The sequence below is a fragment of the Danio rerio genome, chromosome 2 (assembly GCF_049306965.1).
Source record: "Danio rerio strain Tuebingen ecotype United States chromosome 2, GRCz12tu, whole genome shotgun sequence".
In the NCBI taxonomy this organism is placed as follows: domain Eukaryota; kingdom Metazoa; phylum Chordata; class Actinopteri; order Cypriniformes; family Danionidae; genus Danio; species Danio rerio.
Genome location: NC_133177.1, coordinates 2,063,583 through 2,091,373, shown reverse-complemented (window position 1 = coordinate 2,091,373; position 27,791 = coordinate 2,063,583). Strand labels below are relative to the sequence as shown.

At 37.0% G+C, this 27,791-nt stretch overlaps 2 protein-coding genes across 11 annotated transcripts in view; both read right to left on the bottom strand.

Moving 5' to 3' along the window:
• On the bottom strand, positions 1-6,310 carry exosc4 (exosome component 4). Its single transcript, NM_200739.3, is given in 3 exon segments — positions 1-1,188; positions 3,778-3,984; positions 6,085-6,310. Coding segments are annotated over 3 exon segments (738 nt in total). The 5' UTR covers positions 6,256-6,310; the 3' UTR covers positions 1-828.
• Positions 6,311-20,213: 13,903 nt separating this feature from the next.
• The window catches only part of adgrl2b.1 (adhesion G protein-coupled receptor L2b, tandem duplicate 1), a 228,657-nt gene continuing 221,079 nt past the window's right edge, over positions 20,214-27,791 (bottom strand). For 8 of the 10 annotated variants that reach the window (NM_001366847.1, NM_001366848.1, XM_073911631.1 and 5 more), the window contains one exon: positions 20,214-21,883. In NM_001366847.1, the coding sequence (NP_001353776.1) occupies positions 21,105-21,883 (779 nt within the window). In that variant the 3' untranslated portion in view covers positions 20,214-21,104. Of the gene's footprint in view, positions 21,884-27,509; positions 27,546-27,791 lie in introns of all 10 variants that reach the window. The other 2 variants (XM_073911642.1, XM_073911644.1) reach the window with 1 other exon arrangement.

Genomic DNA, 27,791 nt, shown 5'->3' with positions numbered 1-27,791 from the left:
TTCATTTGTTAAAAACATACCATTGTTTTATTACAACTCTCTCACAACAGAGGACATTATTATAACAAAATGTGTTCAGCGCTTTTTAGGTGGCATTTCTTCTGGATAAGCTGATATATAAACTTATTTTTTTCTGTGTCTATCAATTCTGTGTGTTTTTCAGTCCAAGCGCATGCTTCAGACACTAAAATGAAGAATAAATGACTAAAGCATTTCCTATGGAGTCAGATCAGTCTCAAAAATAATACATTTATGAAATGATATTCATACATGCATAGCGCAATTCACATTTATAAAATTAAGTTCGTAAATTCAAAACACAATTCATAAATACAACACACAGTTTATAGATTCACAAGTAAAAATCATAAATATTTTCGCCAAATGAACTGGATTTGTGTATTTTTTAATTATATTTAAACTTGTGAATTATATTTTGTAAATGTGTTATTTCTGAGACTGATCTAACTCCATACATGTCGATCAAATCTGTTTTTTTTTTTCAGTCCAAGCGCATGCTTCAAAGATTAAATGAATAACAAATTAATAGAGCATTTCCTATGGAGTCAGATCAGTCTCAAAAATAATTAATTTACTAAAAGTTCATACATCACAATTCACAATTACATAATCCAATTCATAAAATCAAAACACTATTCATAAACGCAACACACAGTTCATGAATTCACCAGTGAATATCATATATAATATTTTCACCAAATGAATTGGATTTGTGTATTTCTGAATCATATTTAAGCAAATTATATTTTGTAAATGTATTATTTTTGACACTGATCTGACTCCATAGATGTCCATTAAATCTCCATCTCAATCTCTGGTCAGATCTGAAACCTCCTCTAGATGCTGCCGTACGACACTGTCTAGAACTTTACTGAACTCTTTGCACGCCGTCATGGCCGCCTCCATCAGTGTGTCCAGGTGGTCCTGATGGAGCCGGGCGTCCATTTGCAACAGGGCAATATTTCCACTACGAGGCAGCAAAGCCAGAGCCAGCGCTGTTCCTCCACCGCTCTCCTCTGCATGACACAGATCTGCCAGCGGGGTGTCCTCCACAAACCCAGCGCTGCACGCACACACATAATCGCGCATGGGGATCCCAGCGTCCACTAGAGCCAATGTAGCAGCATTGACACACGCGCTGTAGTTTCCACCGTCCGCCTGCAGGATCTACAGCGCAGGACAAATCAAAGACATGGTGCTGTTGTAGTCAGTTACATGTAATGTGAATTGTAATAGTATTTAAAGTGTCTTTGGAATCTTGTCATGTACTGCAACTGTAATAATATGAGTTATAGTTTGATCTGGCTCTTACGTTCAACAGAAAAAATTATCACAATAATTTAAAGCCAATATGCATGCATGGATGGATGGATTGATGGATTGTGGGTGGATGGCTGGGTAATTGGGTGGAGGACGAATGGATAGTTGGGTGGATCCTTGGATGGAGTCGGTGGGTGGATGGATGGATAGTTGCATTTATGAATGGATAGTTGGGTGGGTGCAGGAATAGCGTTGGGTAGATGGATAGATAGTTGGGTGGGTGCGTGGATGGATGGATAGTTGCATGAATGGATTGATAGTTGGGTGGGTGCATGAATAGCGTTGGGTAGATAGATGGATAGTTGGGTGCGTGGATGGATGGTTGGACGGATGGGTAGTTGGGTGGATGAATGCAAAGATAGATGGATGCATGTATGTTGGATAGTTGGGTGGGTCCATGGTAGAGTTGAGTGGGTGGTTGGATTGATAGTTGGGTGGATGGATGGATGAATGTATAGTTGGGTGGTTGGATGTATAGTTGGGTGGGTGCATGAATGGAGTTGGATGGGTGAATGGATAGGGAGTAGGTGTGTGGATGGATAGTTCGGTGGATGGATGCAGAGATGGATGGATGAATGGGTAGTTGAATGGATAGACGAATGGGTAGTTGGGTGGATAGATGGATGGATAGTTGGGTGGGTGCATGGATGGAGTTAGTTGGTTGTTGGGATGGATAGTTGGGTGGATGGATGGATGAATAGTCGGGTGGATAAATGGATGAATAGTCGGATGGATGAATAGTCAGATGGATGGATGGATAGTTGGATGTATGGATAGTTGGGTGGGTGCACAAATGGATTTGGGTTGGTGGATAGTTGGATAGTTGGGTGGGTGCATGAATAGAGTTAGGTGGGTGGATGGATGAATAATTGGGTGTGTGGATGGATGGGTAGTTAGGTGGATGAATGCAGGATGCATGTATGATGGATAGTTGGGTGGGTCCATGGATGGAGTTGAGTGGGTGGTTGGATGTATAGTTGGGTGGTTGGATGTATAGTTGGGTGGGTGCATGAATGGAGTTGGATGGGTGAATGGATAGTTGGGTGGGTGTATGGATGGATAGTTGGGTGGATGGATGCAGAGATGGATGGATGGATGGATGGGTAGTTGAATGGATAGTTGGGTGGATAGATGGATGGATAGTTGGGTGGGTGCATGGATGGATAGTTGGGTGGGTGCACAAATGAATTTGGGTTGGTGGATAGTTGGATAGTTGGGTGCATGAATAGAGTTAGGTGGGTGGATGGATGAATAATTGGGTGCGTGGATGGATGGATAGATGGATAGTTGGGTATGTGGATGGATAGGAAGGTGGGTGTATGCTGGATGGAAAGATAGTTGGATGGGTGCATGGATGGAGTTAGGTGGTTGGTGGGATGGAAAGTTGGTGGTTGGATGGATGAATAGTCGGATGGATGATGGATAGTCAGATGGAGGATGGAAAGTCGGATGGATGAATAGTTGGGTGGGTGCATGAATGGAGTTGGGTGGGTAGACGGATGGATAACTGGGTGCGTGGATGGATAGTTGGGTGGATGGATAGATAGATGGATAGTTGGGTACGTGGATGGATGGGTAGGTGGGTGTATGCTGGATGAATGAATAGTTGGGGAATGCATAGATGGATGGACTGTTGGGTGGGTAAATGCATGGATGGATAATTAATTGGGTGGATGAATGGTTGGATCGATAGTTGGGTGGGTGGATGAGTTGATTGACAGTGGGGTGTATACATGGATGGATGGATATTTATGTGGATGCATGGACAGTTGGGTGGATGAATGGTTGGATCGACTGTTGGGTGGATGGATGCATGAATGGATTGTTGGGTGGGTGGATGGACTGTTGGGTGGGTAGATGAAGGGTAGGATTGATAGCTTGGTGATTTTATGGTTGGGTGGGTGGATGGATGAATGGATAGATAGTTGGGCGGATGCATGAAGGGATGGATAACTGGGTGGATGCATGGATTGATGGCTGAATAAATGCATGGATTGATAGTGGTGTGGGTGGATGGATGAATTTCCAGATAGAATCCAGGGAGGATGTATGGTTGGACATATGACCAACTGAGCAGATGGATGAGTGGATGAACAGATGAAGGCTTGGACGGATGTGCTTGAATGATGATGGACGGATCGATTCATGCATGGATCACTGGATGTTAAGATGTGTACAAATATGTGAATTAACTTATGCATGGATGGATGCACAGATGGATGCATGTGTGGATGATTTGGTATACGTTTTTAAAAACATCCAAAGTGCACTCAGTATCAATATACAATATGATTTACGGTGATGGATGAATGAAAGCACAGATGCATGGGGGCATTTAAGAATAGATCAACGACTGATGCAGAGATTGGTGGATGCAAAATTGGGCAGGTGAGTGGATGGATGATAAACGGCATGAACGTAAAGAAGTCCATGTACCTTGACGTAGATGTCGATTTGTGAGCGTGGGTAGAGCTCAGTGAGCACCGCAGCCTCAAAGGTCTGTTTGAGGTGGAGGCTCATCTCGCTGGACTTCCGGTCTCCGTGTGGACGTCTCTTCCTCTCCGCCGTGCTGAACGTGGCCATGCTGTACTGACAGTTGATGATGGCGCGATCATGCAAGGATTTACTGCGAGAGCCTCGAATCTACAGGGACAAAGATGAACTCCAACATGTTATTCAGTTAAACGATGATAAAATATTGGATGTTACACATAACCGACACGTTGGACAACGTTACTGCAGAGATTCTGGCCTGAGTGTTTTGTAATAATTATTGTCTATTATTCACAGCACCATTTTAATCAATTATATTAGACAGTTTAACTAATTAAGAATTATATTATTATATTGAATCCACGAATACTTAAAAACATACGGAAATGTGTTGTTCTTGTTTTAATTTATTTTAAAAATAATAACAAATGAGATCCCACTGACATTCTGACCACTGACAGAGAAAATATTCCCAGTTTCATATATAGTCCTGCTGAAAAATCCAGCTTGAACCAGCCTAGGATAAAGTGCTAATAATTTTGACTTCAACTGATAATCGTTTTGAATAATCGTGATTACAATTATGACCAAAATAATCGTGATTATGATTTTTTCCAAAATCGAGCAGCCCTAGCTAAGACCAGGCTGGAAATGGCTGGAAGTGGCCAAAAACCCACTAAAACCAGCCTGGTCGACCAGTTAAATCCAGCCAACCATCCTAGGCTGGTTTAAGCTGGATTTTTCAGCAGGGTATACAGTTATTGGTTAAATACATCATAATACATTCTGATGATGTCTGTGAGATTTATGTGTTTTTTGCAATGACTGTAAAAAATATGGACGACGCGACAGCCCTTTTTCCCATTGAACGCCTTGAGGGCAAAACGCCTGCTTGACGGGCACAAACTGTCGCAAAAGACTGCTGAAATTGGAGCCAGACATGCGCAGAAGGACTGTCTGATGGAGCCAGAGGAGGAGCCGCGAAAATGAGCGGAGTCGAGCTTCCAACCAAACGCTTTATGTAAAATCAACCACGCCCCCCGAACTGCTCAGCGTGCGTTTGCTGTCATATCAACACAAATGGATGTAATAACGTTAACAAATATGAGGGTTTTATATATTCAATCGCGCCAGCTCCAGGCCGCAACACATAACTTACTCGCGGCGTCGCGGGCTGATTCCGGCTCACATGCGGCAGCGCCGGCTCGCTCGGCCGCCGCATCTGGCTCGATTGACTCGGGCTGGAATTGGGTAGTGAGTCCAGGCATCCGGAGTAGGTCCAGCAGAGGTAACATTAGTCAGTCTGAGCTCTAAGAGATAAGTCTCCGGCAGGCGAGAATCTAGCCGGAACTGTGTTTTGCTATCTGGGTGGCTAGGCGTGTATCAGCAAACTAATAAAGCCCGAAAAAAGCCCTGAACTTAGCGAATAAACAGTGTTCCACCAGGATCATGTATGTCAGAAACTGTAGTTTACTGCTGAACTCATTTTGTCACGGTAAAATAACACAGAAATCGAATAATAACATTTCAGTCTACTTCAGTCTCCTGCCGAAGCTCAGACGCGCTGCTTTGAGAAACTGTCAATCACAGCTGTCAATCACGATGACACGCCCAGCATTAAATTACTGCTAAAAACAAACTGTTTACAAAAATGAGGATCTGCACCTATTTCAGCACAATAACCAGTGCCTTAATCGACCAGAACTATCTTTCGGGACATTTTATTGCAAGTGTAATATTTTTTTTTTATTTGGGCTCAAGTCTCCTTCATTAACACGGAGGAGGCGGGCTTTATGACTTGTACTGCAGCCAGCCCCCAGGGGGCGATCTAACGGCCGAAACCTTCACTCAAAGGTAGGCTTGCGGCACACTTGGTTTTTTGTGTTACACTGTAAATTTTTTATACACGAAAAATAAGTTTATACAAACAATACCTATTTTTAATACTTTCCTTGTTGAAATTTCGTACAATATTGAATCTCTTAAGCTTATTAATAATAATAAGTTTCTTAAAGCTTATGACAATCTTTTTTCTTGATTGATGCTGTGTTTTTTATTTCTCTCTCTCCTTTCTTATTTTTTGTTATTGTATTTTTTCTTCAATGCAGTGATTTTATTATTCTTGTAACGTTATTCAATAAAAAAAGAGATTTATGTGTGTCGCATTTTATTATTAGCATGTCCTCATAATTCACCATATCATTGTAATACCTGTAACGTTATCATACCCAAGACATCACAAACACACACCTCATGTGGCCCATACACCACGGCCAGAGCTTTAGTGTTGCCCTGCTCCAGATAAGCAGACCCGTCGGCCTGCGCGAACACACTCATGCGGGCCTGCACCTTCCGCAGCTCGGTCGCTTTCCGTCCGTCAAGTCGGTAACCCTGATCCGACAGCAGCTCCAGACCCGCCATATCTCTCCGCTTCTTAACTGAAAACACGCGTGTGTGTGATGAACTTCTTCTTGTTGTTCCGCACAGGTCTTCTTCTGCTGTGGATTTTGCTTTCCTTGTGTATCTTCTACCGCCATCTGCTGGATTAATTTGAGTTCTCACTAATGCGAGTAATCCTCATACTGTATTTTAGGTTGTTCTCTAGATGGCAGAGTTAGCTTACTTATGTTAAACCCAATCTTTGAATATTTGTAGCTTCTTATTGTTGTTTTAAAGCACATTAAGACTAACATATTCACACTAACACCTTTAATAGTGTACATGCAGCAGGACTTTTAATTTTTAGTAACCCAGTACAAGCGCTTCCAATGAACTGCTGTTACAAAATCGCAGCGTTTTAGATCTGTTTTCCTTTAAAAAATCAATTATAATGATTTACAATGTAAATTGGGTCTCAGAATTAACAAGAAACAATGCATTAAAATAACATTGTTCTGTAGTCTTTATAGGGACTTTTATTTTACTTCAGGATTTATAATGGAGTTTCTGCGCTCGCCTGCTGCTCAAGACAGTGTTTGATTTGTCAGCTTTTCATCTTATTTTAGGCTTCAACAACTAAATGAATGCTTAAATATGTTTAACCAGTTATATTTTAATGACATTACAACATCGATGCTGTAAAAGGAACTGTATGAAATAAAAAATAGTCACATTAACATTTCACCAGAAGTTTATCGGTAGCCGAAAACACTAGCTGTGCATTATAGCCTATTTTGATTTTACAGGGACTTTAATACAGCAGTTTCCCTCATAGAATCATCATTCTCCAGTCTTAATCAGCACGGTGGTATGAATAAATCAGCACAGAATTCAATAAAAAGAGAAAAGGTAGATTTTTCCTGTACGGCACAAATCAATGTGGCCCAAAATATAGGAAAGTTGGCAACTCTAGAGCGAGTGTCAGCCCTCATTTCTTCTCAAAGGTGTAAAACCAGACTCTGGTCAATAAAAGCCTGTATTGAGAGTGATATGGATGATACGTTTCACTGGGAAAGTTCCCACCAAACCTGTTTTCACTAGACAGCAGCTGTGAGAATCATGTGCATGAAATAAACATCCAACATAGGCTCATTCTGAAAACGTAGCCCTGTATACACTTCTGGAGATCGCAAATTATATAGCCAGCAGAGGGGGGTAGTAACAAATTACATTTACTTCATTACATTTAATTCAGTAAAATTGTTGGGTACTTTTTGAGAACATTTAAAAATTTTTACTTTTACTCTTACTCAAGTAAATTATAAGAGAGAAATCATTATGCCGTGTTTACACCAGACGCGGAATGCGCGGATAAATTGCGCTATTTGCGTGTAAATAGCCGCGTGAACATTTGAGTTTACTCGCTTCATTCGCGCGTCAAATCCGCTTCATTCGCATGTCAAATTCAATTCAACAGACGCGGATTCCCGTGATGGGCAGGGCTTCTTTCTGCCCGGTGACTAGCTTCATAGCTAAATGGCTAACATAGATTGTATGAAGAAAATAACAGTGTTTATGTGTTTTATGAAGACTGAAAAACAGCGTCGATACGTTTCTGAGTCCACTAGTTTCTTTCAGACGTGCATCCAGTTCTGTGAGCTCATAAACTTCTCCAGAAACTGAACCTGGATGACGGAGGCTTTCAGCGGTGCTTCTGACTGAGCCCAGCCCAATTTGATGACTTTTTGTCGGTGTCTGATTGGTTAACGCGGCGCGAATGTCCGCTGAAGCTCAGATTTTCGAACTCGAGTGATTCGCGCAAAACGTGCGCCAAGCGCGTCTAATGCACAAAACGCTCAAATTGCAGCACGCCATTCGCGCGTATCGTGCCATTCGCGCAATTCGCGTCATTCGCGCCGCACCTTTCGCACGTATCGCGCTGCAGGATGTCTATTGGTGCGTTTGTATTTACTTAACATGCAAATCACTCGCGCTTGATACGTGTTCGGCGTCTGGTGTGAACGCAGCATCACTCTTACTTCGCTACATTTGGCGGCGTTCCTCCGCTACTGTCAAATGATAATGAATATAATTGATATGACTTCTTAGCAAATATCACGAGGCGCCGCATTGGAGAGGTTGTGTGGCGAGAGGTTGCTGTAGAGATGCGTCTCCCGCTTCCTGTTGCGCGCGCCAGCCTATATTGGAATTATTGGTTGCAATGGCTAAAGGCGAGAAAGACGTGTGAGTTGGTTTATACTTTGGTCACGCCATGACCATCTGTGAGTTTCAAGAAGGATGGTCACGCTGTCTGTGAAGACTAAGTCACCCGTGACCCCAGATTAATAAAGGGACTAAGCCGAAAAGAAAATGAGTTTACTCAATTTTTAAAGTCAACTAACAGCTTGAAAAGCAATGGGTGTACTCACTTTTTTTTTTTTTTAAAGTAAATTCAACTCATTGCTTTTCACAGTGTGAATGAACAACCCTTTCTGCTTTCATCAGACATTACCTATGTTTCCATCAACCTATTTTTATGCACATTTTGGTATTTATTTTTTCTGGAAACGCCCACATGCGCATACATTTAGAAAACAAGCATAATAAATGAATGTGCAGGATTAGAGCATGCAAAATCACTTTATAAGGGGTTTAAATGAAGTTGTGTGTTAACAGTGTGTGACAATAACCAGCTTAAAATAGTAAAAATGTAATAATCTCAGAAACGGGTGCCATTGTGTAAATAACCAAAGACTAAACAAAAATTTATTGTGTAAATGAGGAAAAAAGGCCCCTACATCTTCAGTGAGCAAATTACATTTCATTGTTGGGTGAAATATGTCTTATGCCAACCGGGTTGCGGAGACTTTAATTTCAGCATGGTGATGAACTTCAGACTGAATATTAAGTAGGGGGCGGGGCTTTATATTTGTGCATTATACCCTCATAACTGTAAAAGAGGCGTGGCTAAATTATTATTTTTTAAATATAATTGTGTTTTAACAATACAATCACATTAACAACCATGACATTGGATGACATAGTGAAACAATGAAAATTAAAATACAAAGAAAATAAATAAATAAATAAATAAATAATAATACAAAAATGGCAAAAGGATCAAGTTGTGGTATTTACATCGTTATTCACATTTTTTACACTTTTTAATTGTAAACATTTTGTAAAGTAGTAATGAAATCACAAAACAAAATTCAGCAAATTGGCTAATGCATTTGTGAGTATAATATTTACCCATTAAAACAAACATATTGTCAATTCTTTAAAACAAAACAATAACAATGTGTGCTAGCTAAATAAATAAAATAATATATAAAAAATCTTTATTTTCACACAGACTTTAACAGCTGAATGCTTCATGATTTGTGTCCCGCTGAGCTCTTAATGCGAGGATATGGCAACAAGCTCCGCGTTCCCGCAGAGGTTAGATCCAGCCCTGAGCAAAACACACGCCTGTAGCTTTATCGCAGTCTAGAATAGCTTGATTAGCTTGTTTAGGTGAGCTTAATCAGAGTCCTGGAGGACATTAACCTGAGATCTTAAGACTCTTCACATTGAGCGTAATTAAGTGAAGTGCGTGTATGATGAAGATGATGCTCTCGAATAGAAACTGCTGAAATATACTTCAGGATCAACAGCGCTGTGTGTGCATCTATAATATAGCTATATCTATAATATATATATATATATATATATATATATATATATATATATATATATATATATATATATATATATATATATATATATATATATATATATATATATATATATATAATATAGAATCACAGTAAATGTTTAAAAGTAGCCCAGTGATTTGGCAACCCTATTGTGCAAGATATGAGTTATTAGCTAAATAGGTGATGATCCTGTTCACTTCTCGCTTCACTTTGCATCATGTTGAGTGTGGAAGGGCCTTTACACTGTCAGGATGGTCAAATCATGAGGAGGAATCAAAGAAATCTTGTGAAAACACAGCAGACAGAGGCCAAAAATACATCTGCAGGAAACAGAGACCATGATGCAACACCATCAGCAGCAGCATCTGAACCATCAGCAGGAGATCCTGAGCAGATTAACCTGTGGAGTGTGTGTGTGTGTGTGTGTGTGTGTGCGTGCGTTTGTGTGTGTTTGAGAATAGGAAATCATCATGAAAAGAATAAAATAAAAACAAAAGGGATTTTTTTTAAAGGCAGTTGCTAGGGTGTTCTTAGTGGTTGCTAGGGTCTTTTGAGGGGTTGCTAAGGCATTGCCAGATGGTTGTTAGCGAGTTCTGAGTGGTTGCTACACTTTTGCAAAGCAGTTGCTAAAGTGTTCTAAGTGGTTGCTAGGCAATTGCCAAAGCGTTGCTAGGGTATTCTGAGTGGTTGCGAGGCAGTTGCTAGGGTGTTAAGGTGTTCTGAGGGGTTGCTATGTGGTTGCTTAGCTGTTGCTAGGGTATTTTGAGTGGCCGTTAGACTGTAGCTAGGCAGTTGCTAAGGTTTTCAGAGTGGTTGCTAGGGCATTGCAAGCTGGTTGTTAGGGTGTGCTGAGTGGTTGCTACAGTGTTCTAAGTGGTTTCTGGGTGGTGGTTAGTTGGTTGCTAGGGTGTTCCAAGTGGTTGCTAATGACCTGAAATTATGTAATTATTACAAGTAGCCAGTTAGCCTGCACCATACATGATTCCTGCAGACTCCAGCTGTCCTCCGAGTGCCTTTAAATAGTTTTTCTCTGAGAACGCTGTACGAACTCTGTTTCACAGCACAAACTCAAACTCCAGTCTGCGAGGACACAAACACAAGCAGACAGGTTGGGGAGATCACAGATGAAAGTGAAGAGCGAGGGGAGGGGTGGGGTGGTAATGTTTTGAGACTGGATGAAAGTGAAGAATTGGGTGGGGGGGTCGCAGAAGAAAGTAAAAAAAGTATTGTGGGGGGGATATATTGAGATTGCGAGTAAAAGTGAAGAGTTGGGGGGGATCTCGGATGAAACTGAAGAGCTGAGGGGTGGGTAGGGGGAACGCGGATGAAAGTGAAGAGCGGTAGCAGGGGGTGTATTCAAATCGCGAGGGGGTAGGGGGGGTCACGGATGAAAGTGAATAGCGTTGGGGGAGGGGGTTGAATTGAGAGGGGGGAATCGCCGTGAAGGGCCGAGAGGGGGGATCGCGGATGCAACTGAAGAGGTGGGGGGGTGTGGAGGGGGATCACAGATGAAAGTGAAGAGCGTCGGGGGGTGGGGGGGGGTATGTTTATAGATAGGATGATGAAAGTGAAGAATGGGGGAGGGGGATAGCGGAAGAAAGTGAAGAGCGTTGTGGGGGGGGGTATATATTGATATTGCGAGTAAAAGTGAAGAGCTGGGGGGGGTCGGGGGGATCTCGGATGCAACTGAAGAGCTGGGGGGTGGGGAGGGGGATCACGGATAAAAGTGAAGAGCGGTAGCGGGAGGTGTATTCAGATCGTAGTTGAAAGTTAAAAGGGGTGGTGGGGGAGATTGGATGAAAGAAGTGAAGAATCGGGAGGGAAGAAAGTGAAGAGCGTTGGGGGAAGGGGGTTGGATTGAGATTGAGGATGAAAGTGAAGGGTCGAGAGGGGGGGTCGCGGAAGAAAGTGAAAAGCCGCCATTTTAGTACAGGGTAGCGCTCCTTTGAAATGAATGTGGGAGTGCGGTGTAGGACTGGCCATCGAGAGCCAAAGATCTATACACATATTTACATTGATGATCGGGAGTTTTCCCGGTGGTCAGTATGCGAATATTTTTTTAAATTACGAAAGTTTTAACTCTACATTAGAGCGTTTGGACCTGGAAGCGGCTTCGCGGGACGTCACACTTAACAAGCGGATGCCTTATGTTGTCCCAATACAAATTAATTAAGTTAACTTGTGTTTTTGTGTATTTTTTAATTGGGTTTTGAATTGACGAATTGGATTTGTGTATTTACGAATCTCGCTTTGAGTTAACGAATTGTATAGGTGTAATTCTGAATCATGTTTTAAATTGACCACTTGGATTTGTGTATTTTTGAATGAAGTTTTAAAATAACAAATTGGATTTGTGCATAAATGAATCGTGTTTTGAACTTGCGAGTTAGATTTGTGAATTTTTAAATAGTTTTTTGAAATAACGTATTGGGTTTCTGTGTATTTTTGAATTGCGTTTGAATTAACGAATTGGATTTGTGTGTTAATAAATTGTGTTTTGAACAGACAAATTGGATTTTTGTATTTTTGAATCGTGTTTTGAATCGATGAATTTAATTACTTTTCTACATCGATGGATCAGTGATCGCACGAAGTGATTGCCGACAAAGAGTGTGTTGTGAAGAACCCTGCATTTTTTACAGTGCATTAAATTTCAGCTTACTTTGATTTCTAAGACGTTAAAAGAAAGAAAAAAAAAACGATAAAATTTTAAGTGTGTCAGCAGTTCCTGCAAGACGAAGACATTCATGCTATGGATTGGCCCGCCCATTCCCCAGACCTGAACTCAATTGAGCACATCTGGGACATCATGTCTTGCTCCGTCCACCAATGTGCTGTTGCACCACAGACTGTCCAGGAGTTGGCGGAAACCTCTCAGGAGACCATCCGCCGCCTCATCAGGAGCATGCCCAGGCGTTGTAGTGAGTTAACTTCACAGATATTTTAAAGTGTTCATGGACAAGGGAAAAATATTCATACATGTCGCCACCCTGCTTTGCCTTCAGACCATTTCGTATCAGTTTTAAAATCACTTTGAGATGAAGTCAGTATAATGTTTCTACCACTCATTAACAGAAGCTGTCACAGTTGCTAGGAGACCAGATTATTGTTAGTCCATTGTAGGCGAGACTGTCTGATTTCAAAACACTCGGTTAGGACGTTGTAGACTTTGATGTACTCGCCTTTTAATTTAGCATCCTTCCAAGGCTAATAACTTTATTCACTGTACACTTTCAGGCTTATTATTTACACATTGCATGAAAATCCATAATAGGGGCACTTTAATTCCAGATTCAGTGGGTATAGAGAAAGCCTACAAAACTCCCTGCAGCTTTCAAAGATGGAAAACATCCAATCCATATAAAATCATGTCAGAAGTATCTCCATACTGTAAAAAATGCTGGGACCCACTAAATGCCTAATGTCGTCCCAACACAAATTAATTAAGTTAACTTGTGTATTTTTGAACTGGGTTTTAAATTGACGAATTGGATTTGTGTATTTACAAATCTCACTTTGAGTTAACGAATTGGATTTGTGTATTTTTAATCGAATTTTTAAAAGAACAAATTGGATTTGTGCATAAATGAATCGTGTTTTGAACTTTCGAGTTAGATTTTTGAATTTTTAAATTGTGTTTTGAAATAACGAATTGGGTTTGTGTATTTTTGAATTGCGTTTGAATTACCAAACTGGATTTTTGTACTAATAAATTGTGTATTTAAGAATCGTGTTTTAAACTGACGAATTGGATTTGTGTGTTTATGAATAGTGTTTTGAATTATCGAATTAGATATGTACACTTTTGAATAATGTTTCGAATTAATGAACTGTATTTGTTTATCTTTGAAAAGCGCTATGAATAAACAAATCGTATTTTTTTCTGAATAGTGTTTCGAATTTACGAATTGAATTTGTGTATTTAAGAATCGCGTTTTGAACCCACGAATTTGATTTGTGTATTTCTGAATAGTGTTTCAAATTATCATATTGGATTTGTGTATTTTTGAATAGTGTTTCGAGTTAACAAACTGTATTTGTGTATCTTTGTATAGCGCGATTAATTATCTAATTGCATTTGTGTATTTTTGAATAATGTTATGAATTTCCGAATTGGATTTTGTTTATTTAAGAATTGCGTTTTGAACTCATGATTTAGATTTGTGTATTTTTGAATAATGTTTCGAATTAATGAACTGTATTTGTTTATCTTTGAAAAGCGCTATGAATAAACAAATCGTATTTTTTTCTGAATAGTGTTTCGAATTTACGAATTGAATTTGTGTATTTAAGAATCGCGTTTTGAACTCACAAATTTGATGTGTGTATTTCTGAATAGTGTTTCAAATTATCATATAGGATTTGTGTATTTTTGAATAGTGTTTCGAGTTAACAAACTGTATTTGTGTATCTTTGTATAGCACGACTAATTAGCCAATTGCATTTGTGTATTTTTGAATAATGTTACAAATTTCCGAATTGGATTTTGTGTATTTAAGAATTGCGTTTTTGAACTCATGACTTAGATTTGTGTATTTTTGAATAATGTTTCTAATTAATGAGTTGGATTTGTGTATTTATGAATCGTGTTTCGAATTATCAAATTGGATTTCAGTATTTTTGAATGGTGTTTCAAATTAACAAACTGTATTTGTGTATCTTTAAATAACGCTATGAATAAACAAATTGGATTTGTTTATTTTTGAATAGTGTTTCAAATTTACGAATTGGATTTTTTGTATTTAACAATTGCGTTTTGAACTCACAAATTGGATTTGTGTATAATGAATAGTGTTTCAAATTATGGAATTCGATATGTGTATTTTTCAAGTGTTTTGATTGAATTTGATGTGTGTAGTTATGAATAGTGTTTTGAATTATTGAATTGGATTTGTGTATTTTTTAATTGTGTTTCAAATTAATGAATTGAATTTGTATATTTTTGATTATCGCCTTGAATAAACGAATTGGATTTGTTTATTCATTAACTCACAAATTGGATTTTGCAATTGTTAATTGCATTGTGGATGTATGAATTATATTTTGCAAATGTATTATTTTTGAGACTGATCTGTCTCCATATTAACTTCATCCATATTGACCCTGACACTGGAGCTCAGAGTCTTTCTGCAAGCATTCTTCGCCCCATCGTAACCATCAACTCCTCTTTGCATCTCTAGTCTGCCGACGTACGTGGTGAGCTACTGGGCAAACTGGTAACAGTGGAAAAGCCGTGCACATGGAGGTAAATAGTCAGCTGCTAGCGCGAAAAGAAACAGAAGCCATCAGCAGCGTCAAACCTCCCCCACTCAGTGCTCATTTGAAAGACAATATACAGCCATACGTTCCTCTAGCTACATAATTGATGCTCTCCAGAAATGTATACGGGGGTACAAATTCACAATGAGTCTGTGTTGAACTTTTCAGGTAAGTTAAATCAGAGTCTCTTTCTATCTCTCCAAATAACCACCAATGCTTGTGCACTGCCTAAAAAGTGATCCTAATGAACCTGTTTTTCAAATGCAAACAGCACATTTGATGATTATATCACAGGCTAAAACCGCAACTTACCCAGACGCTCATCTGATTTCATTCTTCTGGAGTCGCTGACAGCAACCCCCCGCCGTCAAAATTGTTGTAATCAGGATGTGCATAAAACACTAACACTGTCATCATGCAAAATGGATAAGACGACAACATTGTCAGCAGTTTGCATCCCGCAGTTAATTTGCCATCTGCTCCACCTGAAGGGTGATAATTACACAGAAATGGGACGAGACGGGCTGTTTTCCCCCCCTGTACGAATGAGGCAATATATATGCATGGAAATCCAGCAAAGTTTTTTTTTTTTTTTCTGAAGGTGTTTAAGACTTTCATTAAGCCCCGGTGTTGTGTCTTAAAAAACATGCTGATAAAAGAATGCCGCGTGCTTATGGCTGCCTTTATTCCTCTCATCTGCTGAAGTGTGTTTAAGGGCAGGTTGTTTGTCGGAAGTTATTACGGTTGCATTGTTGCACACCTGGGACAGAAGTTTTTAAGGACGCTCCGTTAATTGGATCTTCAGGAACTTTATACAATTGTACATTTTATAGTTGTAAAAATGCTTGATATCTGTTTTATTATTTCCCAATCGAACAAGTAAGACCCGGATTGGCTAATCGGGAGGACCGGGAGAATTCCCGGTGGGCTGGTCCGTTTTTTGGCCGCGAGGGCCGGTGTCCCTAGTTCCAGAATCTGTTGCTCTCAGCAGTCACACTTTTTAAAAATAATTAATTTATTTACTTGACCACAGCCTTCTTATTCATTATTTTACCGCAGCTCTGCTCTTTTTTATCTATTTTGTCGTAGCCTCGTGAGCAGGATGCAGCTATAACTAGATAAGTCACCATTCACCGTACAGCTGTTGTGGTGCAGTGGTTAGTACGAATAGACAATGACGCGGCCAACCTGGGTTCGGTCCTTGTCTGAGTAACAATTTTTTTTTTCATTTTTATTGTTAAGACATAATACTGTAAGGGTTGTTGAACATTTGAAGTTCTAAAAGAGCTGTTTTCTCAAAAAAAGACGTGATAGTGTAATTAGAAACTGAATTGGAAATGACCTTATTTTAATATAGTCAGTGGTGAACTGAGGTGGGCCGGTATGAGGCTTGAAACTCCAGAGCTGAAAAAGAGTCCCACTCCGGCCCTGCGAACAACATTCATATTGATGATGTTTCAATATTGCAAATGTTCAACAAGTAACATTTATAAGTTGAAGAGCACTTATTATACAGGGTGGGCCATTTCTATGGATACACCTCAATAAACTGGGATTGGTTGGTGATATTAACGTCCTGTATGTGGCACATTAGTATATGTGAGGGGGCAAACTTTTCAAGATGGGTAGTACCATGGTTGCCATTTTGAAGTCAGCAATCTTGGATCCAACTTTTGTTTTTGACTAAAGATGTAATTTCCAACAAAATCCGGCCAAAATTGACAATTTTGTTTTGCTTTAAAGCGAAAAGTTGCAGTTAACATTTTACAATAAGGTTGTATTAGTTAATGTGGGTTAGTTGCTTTACTAACATCAACAAACAATGAACATTACACATTACAGTATTTGTTCATGTCATTTAACAGTTGTTCACTGTTAGTTGATGTGCGTTCACTAATGTTAACAAGCATGCATTTGGATGTTAATAATGCATTAGTTAATGTTGAACGGTGATTAATGAATGCTGTACAAGTATTGGTCATAATTAGTTAAAGTTAGTAAATAACCTTATTATAAAGTGTGACCTGTTTAAAAATACATCCACCATTGGCCCACCATCACTTATTCCTTACACTCTATAAAATAACTCGAGAGCTCTGTAACCACTACATGGTTTAATACATTATTGTAACTTAAACGTTTTAAAACGCTAATTAGATTAAAACTTTTAAGCTGCCAGAATATTTTTATTAAGTTTTCAAAACATGAAAATATTGTTAATTATATAAATTTAAAAATGCGGCTAATTTAAAGGTAAATATATCTGTCAGTTGCTTTAAAACAATATTTAACTTGTAGCAACCCAAAGAAATGTTTCCACACTAATGGAGTTGTTTTTTATTTTTAAGTCCACACACTGAGGTTATGGTAACACTTTACAATAAGGTTCATTCATTAATGCATTTACTAACATGAACTAATCATGAACAACACTTGTACAGCATTTATTAATCATAATTGAACATTTACTAATGCATTAATAACATCCAAGTCCATGCTTGTTAACATTAGTTAATGCTCCATGAGTTAACATGAACTAAAAATGAACTACTGTATTTTCATTAACTAACGTTAACTAACATGAACAAATACAAAAGTAAATGTTTTGTTCATTGTTTGTTCATGTTAGTAAATGCATTAATTAACATTAACTAATGAACCTTATTGTAAAGTGTGACCGAGGTTATTATAAATTTTTAAACTGATAATATGGGTCAGTACATGTTTTTGTTTTGTAAAAGAATGAAAACCTGTGGTTTAATACAAAAAAAATTACATAAAAACAAAAATGTTGTTGTTAAATGTATTTCTTACAAGCATGAACAGTAAATTTGAAAACAAACAAAAATGTATTAATTTATTTAAGGTTCTAAACTCGAAAATATGCATGTGATTAAGTACATAACAAAGAATTTGTTTTCAATTTTAATAAAAAAATAAAAAATTTAAACAACTTATTTTTTTGAGTACTCAACTTAAAAATTTGAGGTTTTTGTTATGTTAAAATGCCTCTGATTGAAGAGGAAATTATTAAGCTGACATAATAAAAGTTTGTTGTCTGAACTTCATTTTGTTAGATGTTGTCGTAACTTGAATATATTAATGCAAACTGTTGCGTCATTGGTTTTTGTTTTGTATAACAATATTTTTTAGAGTGCACATTCATGATTCATTTGCAATATACAGTTGAAGTCAGAAATATTCGCCCCCTATTGATTTTTTTTCTTCCCTAAATATTTCCTAAATGATGTTTAACAGAGCTAGGAAATTTTCACTGTATGTCTGATAATATTTTTTCTTCTGGAGAAAGTCTTATTTGTTTTATTTCGGCTAGAATAAAAGCAGTTTTTAATTTTTTAAACACCATTTTAAGGTCAAAATTATTCCTCTTTAACAGGCCCGGATTAAGACCTCAGGGGCCCTGGGCACATTGTCTTGTAAGGCCCCCTACCTGGCCGCACCCCTATAGTTGAATTTAAAAAATAAGAATTTATTAATTTTTAAATAAAGTGAATCTATAATTTTTTGCCCACAAATTAAATAAATGATATATAGTACATATGTATTTATAGTCTACAAAGATTTAACTTATTTTTCAAAGTATTGAATAAAAATACTAATAAAACTATAAAACTATATATATATATATATATATATATATATATATATATATATATATATATATATATATATATATATATATATATATATATATATATATATTTTCTGTCTGTCTCTCACACGATGAATCCAGTCTGCCGTACGCCTTCTCCGCCTGGTTAATGCTAGCTACTCATCATTTAAAGTTACCATAACGTCTTCTTCTGTACCCTCATTCTCCTGATCACGGGTCTGTTTAAAGATAGTGTGTATGGAAAATGCCTCAATAAAGATGCCTCCTCTCCTCTTTCTCTCGCGTTTGCTAAATCCACTTGTCCACTCATTTTTAATCTATGACAGATATAACGTTACACTACAGTCTGCTCAGTTTAGTGCCGGTTATTACAAAACTGACGTTTCCGCGCTTGACCATTGACAGCATTCTGTTTAGTTAAAGAAAGAAAGGCAATTTAAATATAATAATAATATTATTAATATGTGATCGGGATTTTTTTGCTCAGAGGAAATACAGTTGTCTGAGCAATAGAGTTTTTGCAGAGAGGGAGGCGCCTATAATAAGACTAAACATTATTAAATACCCACGAGACACTTGTGACTTTATATCACATTTGCATTATTTTTCAAAAATGTTTCCTTCCTGTTAAAAATAAATATATTTCCAATCTGATATGTAACGGGGAGAAAAAAAAGTAGCACGAGTTCAACTGATGGTGGATTCGAACCGAGTTGATGATCAATAGCGTCAAAACATGAAGCTGCGCGCCTTACAAGATGCGCCACTGCGGCTGTATAAATATACAGCTCTTTACTCATCTTGTCTCTATCAAATCAGGCATCGATGGGTGTAAACCCTGAACAGCTTATTCCAACTAGATGCACTATTTGTAATTAGCCTAAAAAGACACTCCGAAATTGTCTTTTTTTCTCCCCGCTCGCAGGGGCCCCTAGTGCGCATGGGCCCCTGGGCCTGTGCCCATAAGGCCCATTGGTTAATCCAGCCCTGCTCTTTAAGCTATGTATTTTTTTTCCGATAGTCTATAAAACAAACCATCAGTATACAATAACTTGTCTAATTACCCTAACTTTACCTTAATTACCCCAGTGAAGCCTTTAAATGTCACTTTAAGCTGAATACTAGTGTCTTGAAGAACATCTAGTCTAATATTATGTACTGTCATCATGCCAGATAAAATAAATCAGTGATTAGTGATGAGTTATTAAACTATTATGATTAGAAATGTGTTAAAATCTCTCTGTTAAACAGAAATTAGGGAAAGAAATCAACAGGAGGGCTAATAATTCTGACTTCAACTGTAAATAGTTGTTTTGTGTTGAAAATAATTTGAATATAAGTCACTTTTATGCACGACGAATAAAACAAAATACGTGTAATAAAAAAGAAACAAGAAAATAAACAAGAAATAAAAAATTTGTCACATTTATTCGATATCAAACAAGAGTTGAATGTACATCTGCAACCACAGTGGGCTCTTAGAAAAGACTGAAATGAACATCAACAGAGTTCCTGTTCACACCCACTCGAGCTCCAAACCCTTTCACTTCATACTTCGTACAATAAATTAGTGCCAAATACTGAGATATGACGAGTTGACGAGATCCCTGACAAATTCAAAGCATTTCGTTCTTTCGTTTTAACAGGTGAGTCCAATTCACTGCAAATTTGTGCAAGACGCCGCTTCCGTTACGCTAAAAAAATAAGGAAGCTTTTCACTTTTTTGTACATACACATTGGCAAAATACATTTGTTTTCCTGGTAAAATCCATAACTGAGCACATCATGTGGTGATTATGGGCTTTCTTTACACCGAGAGTACTGCAAAATATATGCTCTTTAGTCGCCGCTCGTACAACAGCTCTTTGTGCAATAGAGAAAATATAAGGCCTGAGTCTGGGATATCGTTTACATTTTCCTGTCATCGCAGTCTCTTGCTCAGATCAATCACTCATTCGCTATTTGCAGAATCACCTGCAAAATGTTTTGGGAGATTGTGTGTGTGTGTGTTTTAGTTCAGAGTTCTACAAAGGTCAGACATCGGCATGTTTCTTTTGTCTTTTTTTTTTAAAACAGTATACTGTACAAAGCTTTCGGCGGATGTAGATGACGCCAAACACTTTCTGCTCCACTTCGGTCGAAGAGTTTGAGCAGAAAGTCGACTCCATATTTATTAAAAAACCAAAACAAAAACAATAAAATCAAGAAGAGAGAAATAAAACGCGATTGTGCCTTGGACTAGTCCTCTCATCTGTGGCCGAACAGACAAAAATATGAGATGCAGAATGAACATTCTTGGCTCAGAGGCTGGTGATAAGCTGCATTTGTCCGTCATTGGCAGATTCAGCCTCCAGTGAAAGGCTAGCGCTAATCTGATAGTAGGACATCGCTGGAGTCCCGTCTCCGAGATCTGGTAAACTCTTACAGCATTGTTCCTGGGTTTCACTTTGAGCGGACGAGCATGGGGAATTCTCCTCCTCTCCGATGACGAGATCCGAGTCTTTCAGATTGGGCATGCTTGTGTACAGGGAGTCCCTGTTATTTGGTGACGAATCATCCTCTTTTTTGACCTCTCCCTCATCTTGTTGAGTGTCTCTGCTGATTTTGTGTGGCCTGATGACTTTCTGGGAGGCGTAAATGAGGGAGTGAGTTCGTTGGGGTAAAAGCGGGACCTCAAGGGCCTCCCGGTGGTTCGGGTTAAGAAGTAAAAGCTCCATTGCTGGATGGCAGGAGGACAAAGGCATAGCGGAGGTGTCGGTTTCAGCGTTTTCGCACTCGTTTCTGTCTCCGACACCTTCGTCGATGTCCGCGCAGTTTTCCTGAGGACTCGAATTTCTGTCCGCTTGGCATTTGGAGCTGCTTTGGTTTCTGCGAGGCCGTAAATTGTTGTGAACCAGCTCAGAGATGATCATTTTTTCAAATGCAGCATCGTCCAGGCGTATTTCGCATCCGGTCGGACAGGTGATGGCCGGGTCCTCGTAGTCGTCCTCCCGCAGTGAGTAGCTATTGTTGAAATTGTCGTTCAGAGGGAGGGTGTCCATTGTGCTGACATCACGACTGTTGCTAAGCGAACGCTGACCTGGGAGTCAAAACAAACCAATAATGAATCAGTATCGGGAATAAATTGCTGGAAATAAATGAACAGAACATGTATTGACATGCAATATTATGCTGTTTATAGAGATGCACTGAAATTAAAAGTATGTGCAGAAACCGAAACTGAAAATTCGAAAACTAAAATTGTAATAATAACTAACATATCGAGTGAAGAAGTGAATTTAACTATAAAAACTTTAATAATAATTAACATATTGAATGAAGAAGTGAATTTAAATGAAATGAATGGGTTTCATAGCGCATTGCTTTCTGTGCCCTGTCTGAAAGCTGCTTTCACATCGCACAGTGACTATGGCTAGAAGGAGAGTGAAACCAGCACTGAACATTGCCGGCGAGTGTGGTGCACCATAGTTTTAATGAAAACGGAGGAAAACTAAATTTCAGAGCATCCCTAGTTATTTATACCATTAAAATTATAGTGAAAAGTGAAAATTAAATCAGAACTTGTTGTTATTATAATGTTGCATGCCTTTCTTTCTTTTTCGGAGAACATTTACAATAAAAACAAATGACAACAACAACCAGCTCTTGCTTGTCCCTATAATAATAATAATAATAATAATAATAATAATAATACCAATAAAAAATAATAACAACAATAAAAATAATAACAATAACAATAATAATACAAATAACAACAACAACAACAATGATGATAATAATAATAATATAAAAGCAACAATAATAATAATAATATAATAATATTAATATAATAATAACAATAATATAATATAATAATAATAATAATAATAATAATACAATAATAATAATAATAACAATAATAATAATACAACAATAATAATATTAATATTAAATAATAATAAAATTAATATTAATAATATTATTATTAATAATAACAATAACAATAATATAACAGCAATAATAATAATAATAACACAATAATAATATAATAATAACAACAATAACAATAATAACAATAATAATAATAATTAATAATAATAATAGAATACAAAAATAATAATAATTAATAATAATAATAATACAATAATAATAATGTTAATAATAATAATAATAATAATAATAATAATAAAATAATAATAATAATAATAATAATAAATATTAATAGTAATAATACAATTCAAAATAATAAAAATAAAATTAAAATAAAATAAAAAATAATAATATTACTATTAATAACAATAACAATAATAATAATAATACTTATTATTATTATTAGCAAATAGGATCAAGCTTTTTAAAAGGTCCATTTTGTTTATTATTGTGTTTTGTGAAAAATCAAACCTAAATCGAATGCATTTAATAATGAAATAATACTAAAATGATTCACATTAGTCTGTCTTCAACCTCGTTCAAAAGCACAGAATAAATGCAATACAAACTACACGCCATGCACTTTCTTCCTTTTCTTAATAATAGTGACATTTACTTCAATCCAATTCAAGTGTATTTGTATCGCACTGTTCATAATAATTATTGCTTCATGCAGCTTTACAAAAGGTGCACATTATTGCATTACCATCTAATTTAGTTAAAGTTGCAATCAAATACAAGTTGTGATATAAACATCATTAACCTGCAGTTTCAAGTGTACATGTTTAATGAAGTGTATTTATGTATTAAGTGTATGTGTTATCACAGCTTTTGAAGAGAGATTGAAGGCATTGTATTTCATGCCGTGTTTTGATCAGTGTTTATTTATCAACAGTGCACTCATGTGCTTTTTCAGTCAGGCATGAACTGGACTGCTAATGTCGCGGATGAAGACAGTCAAGGTCAGGATTTTCCATTAATAAACTATTACACTTGGGTTTGATTTTTTCAGCAAACCCTCTTGGACACCTACAGAATGTACAACACAATTGATAGTTTTTACTTTTCTTCACGTTGCTGTTTAGCGCTATTACATGAACAAGCACAGGCTGGACGCATTCTATATTTATTTATTGACTTATTTTTAATAATTTCTCATGCGATCTAAAACAAAATGAAGCATATAAATGATTAGAACACCAGGGTGAATAAAATAATTAGAACTTTGGGTGAACTATCCCTTGTTTCTCATAAGGCTTTTTACATGCCAAAATAAATAATAACAACAATAATAAATAAATATTCAGGGAGAAAAAGTCAAATGCATACTACCCAATATAAATAATTTAAACCATATATTCAGTGTTTCAAAATACTGACATTTTAACAGTATAGCACAGAGAGAACAACGACAAAAAAAAAACAAACAAAAAAAATTTATGTTAAGTGTTCCCATATACCGCCATTTTAACAGTATAGCACAGAGGGAACGACGACAAAAAAAAAACAAACAAAAAATTAAACGTAAAGTGTTTCGAAATACCGCCATTTTAACAGTATAGCACAGAGGGAACGACGGCAAAAAACAACAAGCAAAAAAATAAACGCAAAGTGTTTCGAAATACCGCCATTTTAACAGTATAGCACAGAGGGAACGACGGCAAAAAACAACAAGCAAAAAAATAAACGTAAAGTGTTTCGAAATACCGCCATTTTAGCAGTATAGCACAGAGGGAACGACGACAAAAAACAACAAGCAAAAAAATAAACGCAAAGTGTTTCGAAATACCGCCATTTTAACAGTATAGCACAGAGGGAACGACGGCAAAAAACAAGCAAAAAAATAAACGTAAAGTGTTTCGATATACCGCCATTTTAACAGTATAGCACAGAGGGAACGACGGCAAAAAACAACAAGCAAAAAAATAAACGTAAAGTGTTTCGAAATACCGCCATTTTAGCAGTATAGCACAGAGGGAACGATGACAAAAAACAACAAGCAAAAAAATAAACGCAAAGTGTTTCGAAATACCGCCATTTTAACAGTATAGCACAGAGGGAACGACGGCAAAAAACAACAAGCAAAAAAATAAACGCAAAGTGTTTCGAAATACCGCCATTTTAACAGTATAGCACAGAGGGAATGACGACAAAAAAAAAACAAACAAAAAAATAAACGTTAAGTGTTCCAATATACCGCCATTTTAACTGTATAGCACAGAGGGGATGATGACAAAAAACAAAAAAATAAACGTTAAGTGTTTCGAAATATCGCCATTTTAACAGTATAGCACAGAGGGAATGACGACAAAAACAAAAAAATAAACGTTAAGTGTTCCGATATACCGCCATTTTAACAGTATAGCACAGAGGGAATGACGACAAAAAAAAACAAACAAAAAATAAACTTAAAGTGTTTCGAAATACCGCCATTTTAACAGTATAGCACAGAGGGAACGACGACAAAAAACAAGCAAAAAAATAAACGTAAAGTGTTTCGAAATACCGCCATTTTAACAGTATAGCACAGAGGGAATGACGACAAAAAAAACAAACAAAAAAATAAACGTTAAGTGTTCCAATATACCGCCATTTTAACTGTATAGCACAGAGGGGATGATGACAAAAAACAAAAAAATAAACGTTAAGTGTTTCGAAATATCGCCATTTTAACAGTATAGCACAGAGGGAATGACGACAAAAACAAAAAAATAAACGTTAAGTGTTCCGATATACCGCCATTTTAACAGTATAGCACAGAGGGAATGACGACAAAAAAAAACAAACAAAAAATAAACTTAAAGTGTTTCGAAATACCGCCATTTTAACAGTATAGCACAGAGGGAACGACGACAAAAAACAAGCAAAAAAATAAACGTAAAGTGTTTCGAAATACCGCCATTTTAACAGTATAGCACAGAGGGAATGACGACAAAAAAAACAAACAAAAAAATAAACGTTAAGTGTTCCGATATACCGCCATTTTAACAGTATAGCACAGAGGGAACGACGACAAAAAAAAACAAACAAAAAAATAAACTTAAAGTGTTTCGAAATACCGCCATTTTAACAGTATAGCACAGAGGGAACGAAAACAAAAAACAACAAGCAAAAAAATAAACGTAAAGTGTTTCGAAATACTGACAATTTAACAGTATAGTACAGAGGGAATTGCGACAAAAAAAAAACAAACAAAAAAATAAACGTTAAGTGTTCCGATATACCGCCATTTTAACAGTATAGCACAGAGGGAATGACGACAAAAAAAACCCCAAAAAAATAAACGTAAAGTGTTTCGAAATACCGCCATTTTAACAGTATAGCACAGAGGGAATGACGACAAAAACAAAAAAATAAACGTTAAGTGTTCCGATATACCGCCATTTTAACAGTATAGCACAGAGGGAATGACGACAAAAAAAAACAAACAAAAAATAAACTTAAAGTGTTTCGAAATACCGCCATTTTAACAGTATAGCACAGAGGGAACGACGACAAAAAACAAGCAAAAAAATAAACGTAAAGTGTTTCGAAATACCGCCATTTTAACAGTATAGCACAGAGGGAACGACGACAAAAAACAAGCAAAAAAATAAACGTAAAGTGTTTCGAAATACCGCCATTTTAACAGTATAGCACAGAGGGAATGACGACAAAAAAAACAAACAAAAAAATAAACGTTAAGTGTTCCGATATACCGCCATTTTAACAGTATAGCACAGAGGGAACGACGACAAAAAAAAACAAACAAAAAAATAAACTTAAAGTGTTTCGAAATACCGCCATTTTAACAGTATAGCACAGAGGGAACGAAAACAAAAAACAACAAGCAAAAAAATAAACGTAAAGTGTTTCGAAATACTGACAATTTAACAGTATAGTACAGAGGGAATGACGACAAAAAAAAACAAACAAAAAAATAAACGTTAAGTGTTCCGATATACCGCCATTTTAACAGTATAGCACAGAGGGAATGACGACAAAAAAAAACCCAAAAAAATAAACGTAAAGTGTTTCGAAATACCGCCATTTTAACAGTATAGCACAGAGGGAATGACGACAAAAAACAACAAGCAAAAAAATAAACGCAAAGTGTTTCGAAATACTGACAATTTAACAATAGCACAGAGAACGACAGTAAAAAACAACAAACCAAAAAATAAACTTTAAGTGTTTCAAAATACTGACATTTTTAACAGTATAGCACAGAGAACGACAGTAAAAAACAACAAACAAAAATAAATGTTAAGCGTTTCGAAATACAGCCGTTTAATCAGTATAGCAGAGAGAGACTGATGACAAAAAAAGTATTATAAAATAAACTAAGTGTTTCGAAATACTGCGGTTTTAACAGTATAGCACAGAGAGAACGGCGACAAAAAACAACTAACCAAAAAATAAACGTTAAGTGTTCCGAAATACTGACGTTTTAACAGTATAGCACAGAGGGAATAACGACAAAAAACAAGCAAAAAAAATTACGTTAGGTGTTTCGAAATACTGATGTTTTAACAAAAAAACACAGAGAGAATGACAGCAAAAACACAAAAACAAACCATATATTAAGTATTTCGAAATGCTGAAGTTTTTTTTAAAATATAGCACAGACAGAAAGACGGCCAAAAAAAACCCCACAAGACCCCACAAGATCACCATTGATTTCAGCCACATGTAAACGCAAGCATTATGAAATGAAGGCCAGATGCATGCAGTAAGGTGCGCACAGACGAAAGCGTGTTGATTATACACACACACAGATGATGCCGGTCACAGATCGCAGACGTGCAAACACTCACATCATGTGTGTCTGCTCAGGCTGTCTGACCTGAGAACTGCCCAGCAGCCAAAAGAAAAGAGTGAGAGAACGGCTTTTAAAAACACTTCCAGCAAAGGAGACACAAAAGTGAGAGAAAATCAAGCAGAAAAGCCTAGAAAATTACAAACGCCTGAACCCAGGACATCGAGATCTTGCATATGCATTTGCTCCGTGAATAAATAAAGCCAATAAACGAATGTTTGCATGAAAACGGCCATGCGAAGTTAAGAATCGGCTCTTTTTCTGATTTGATTTTTGAGTT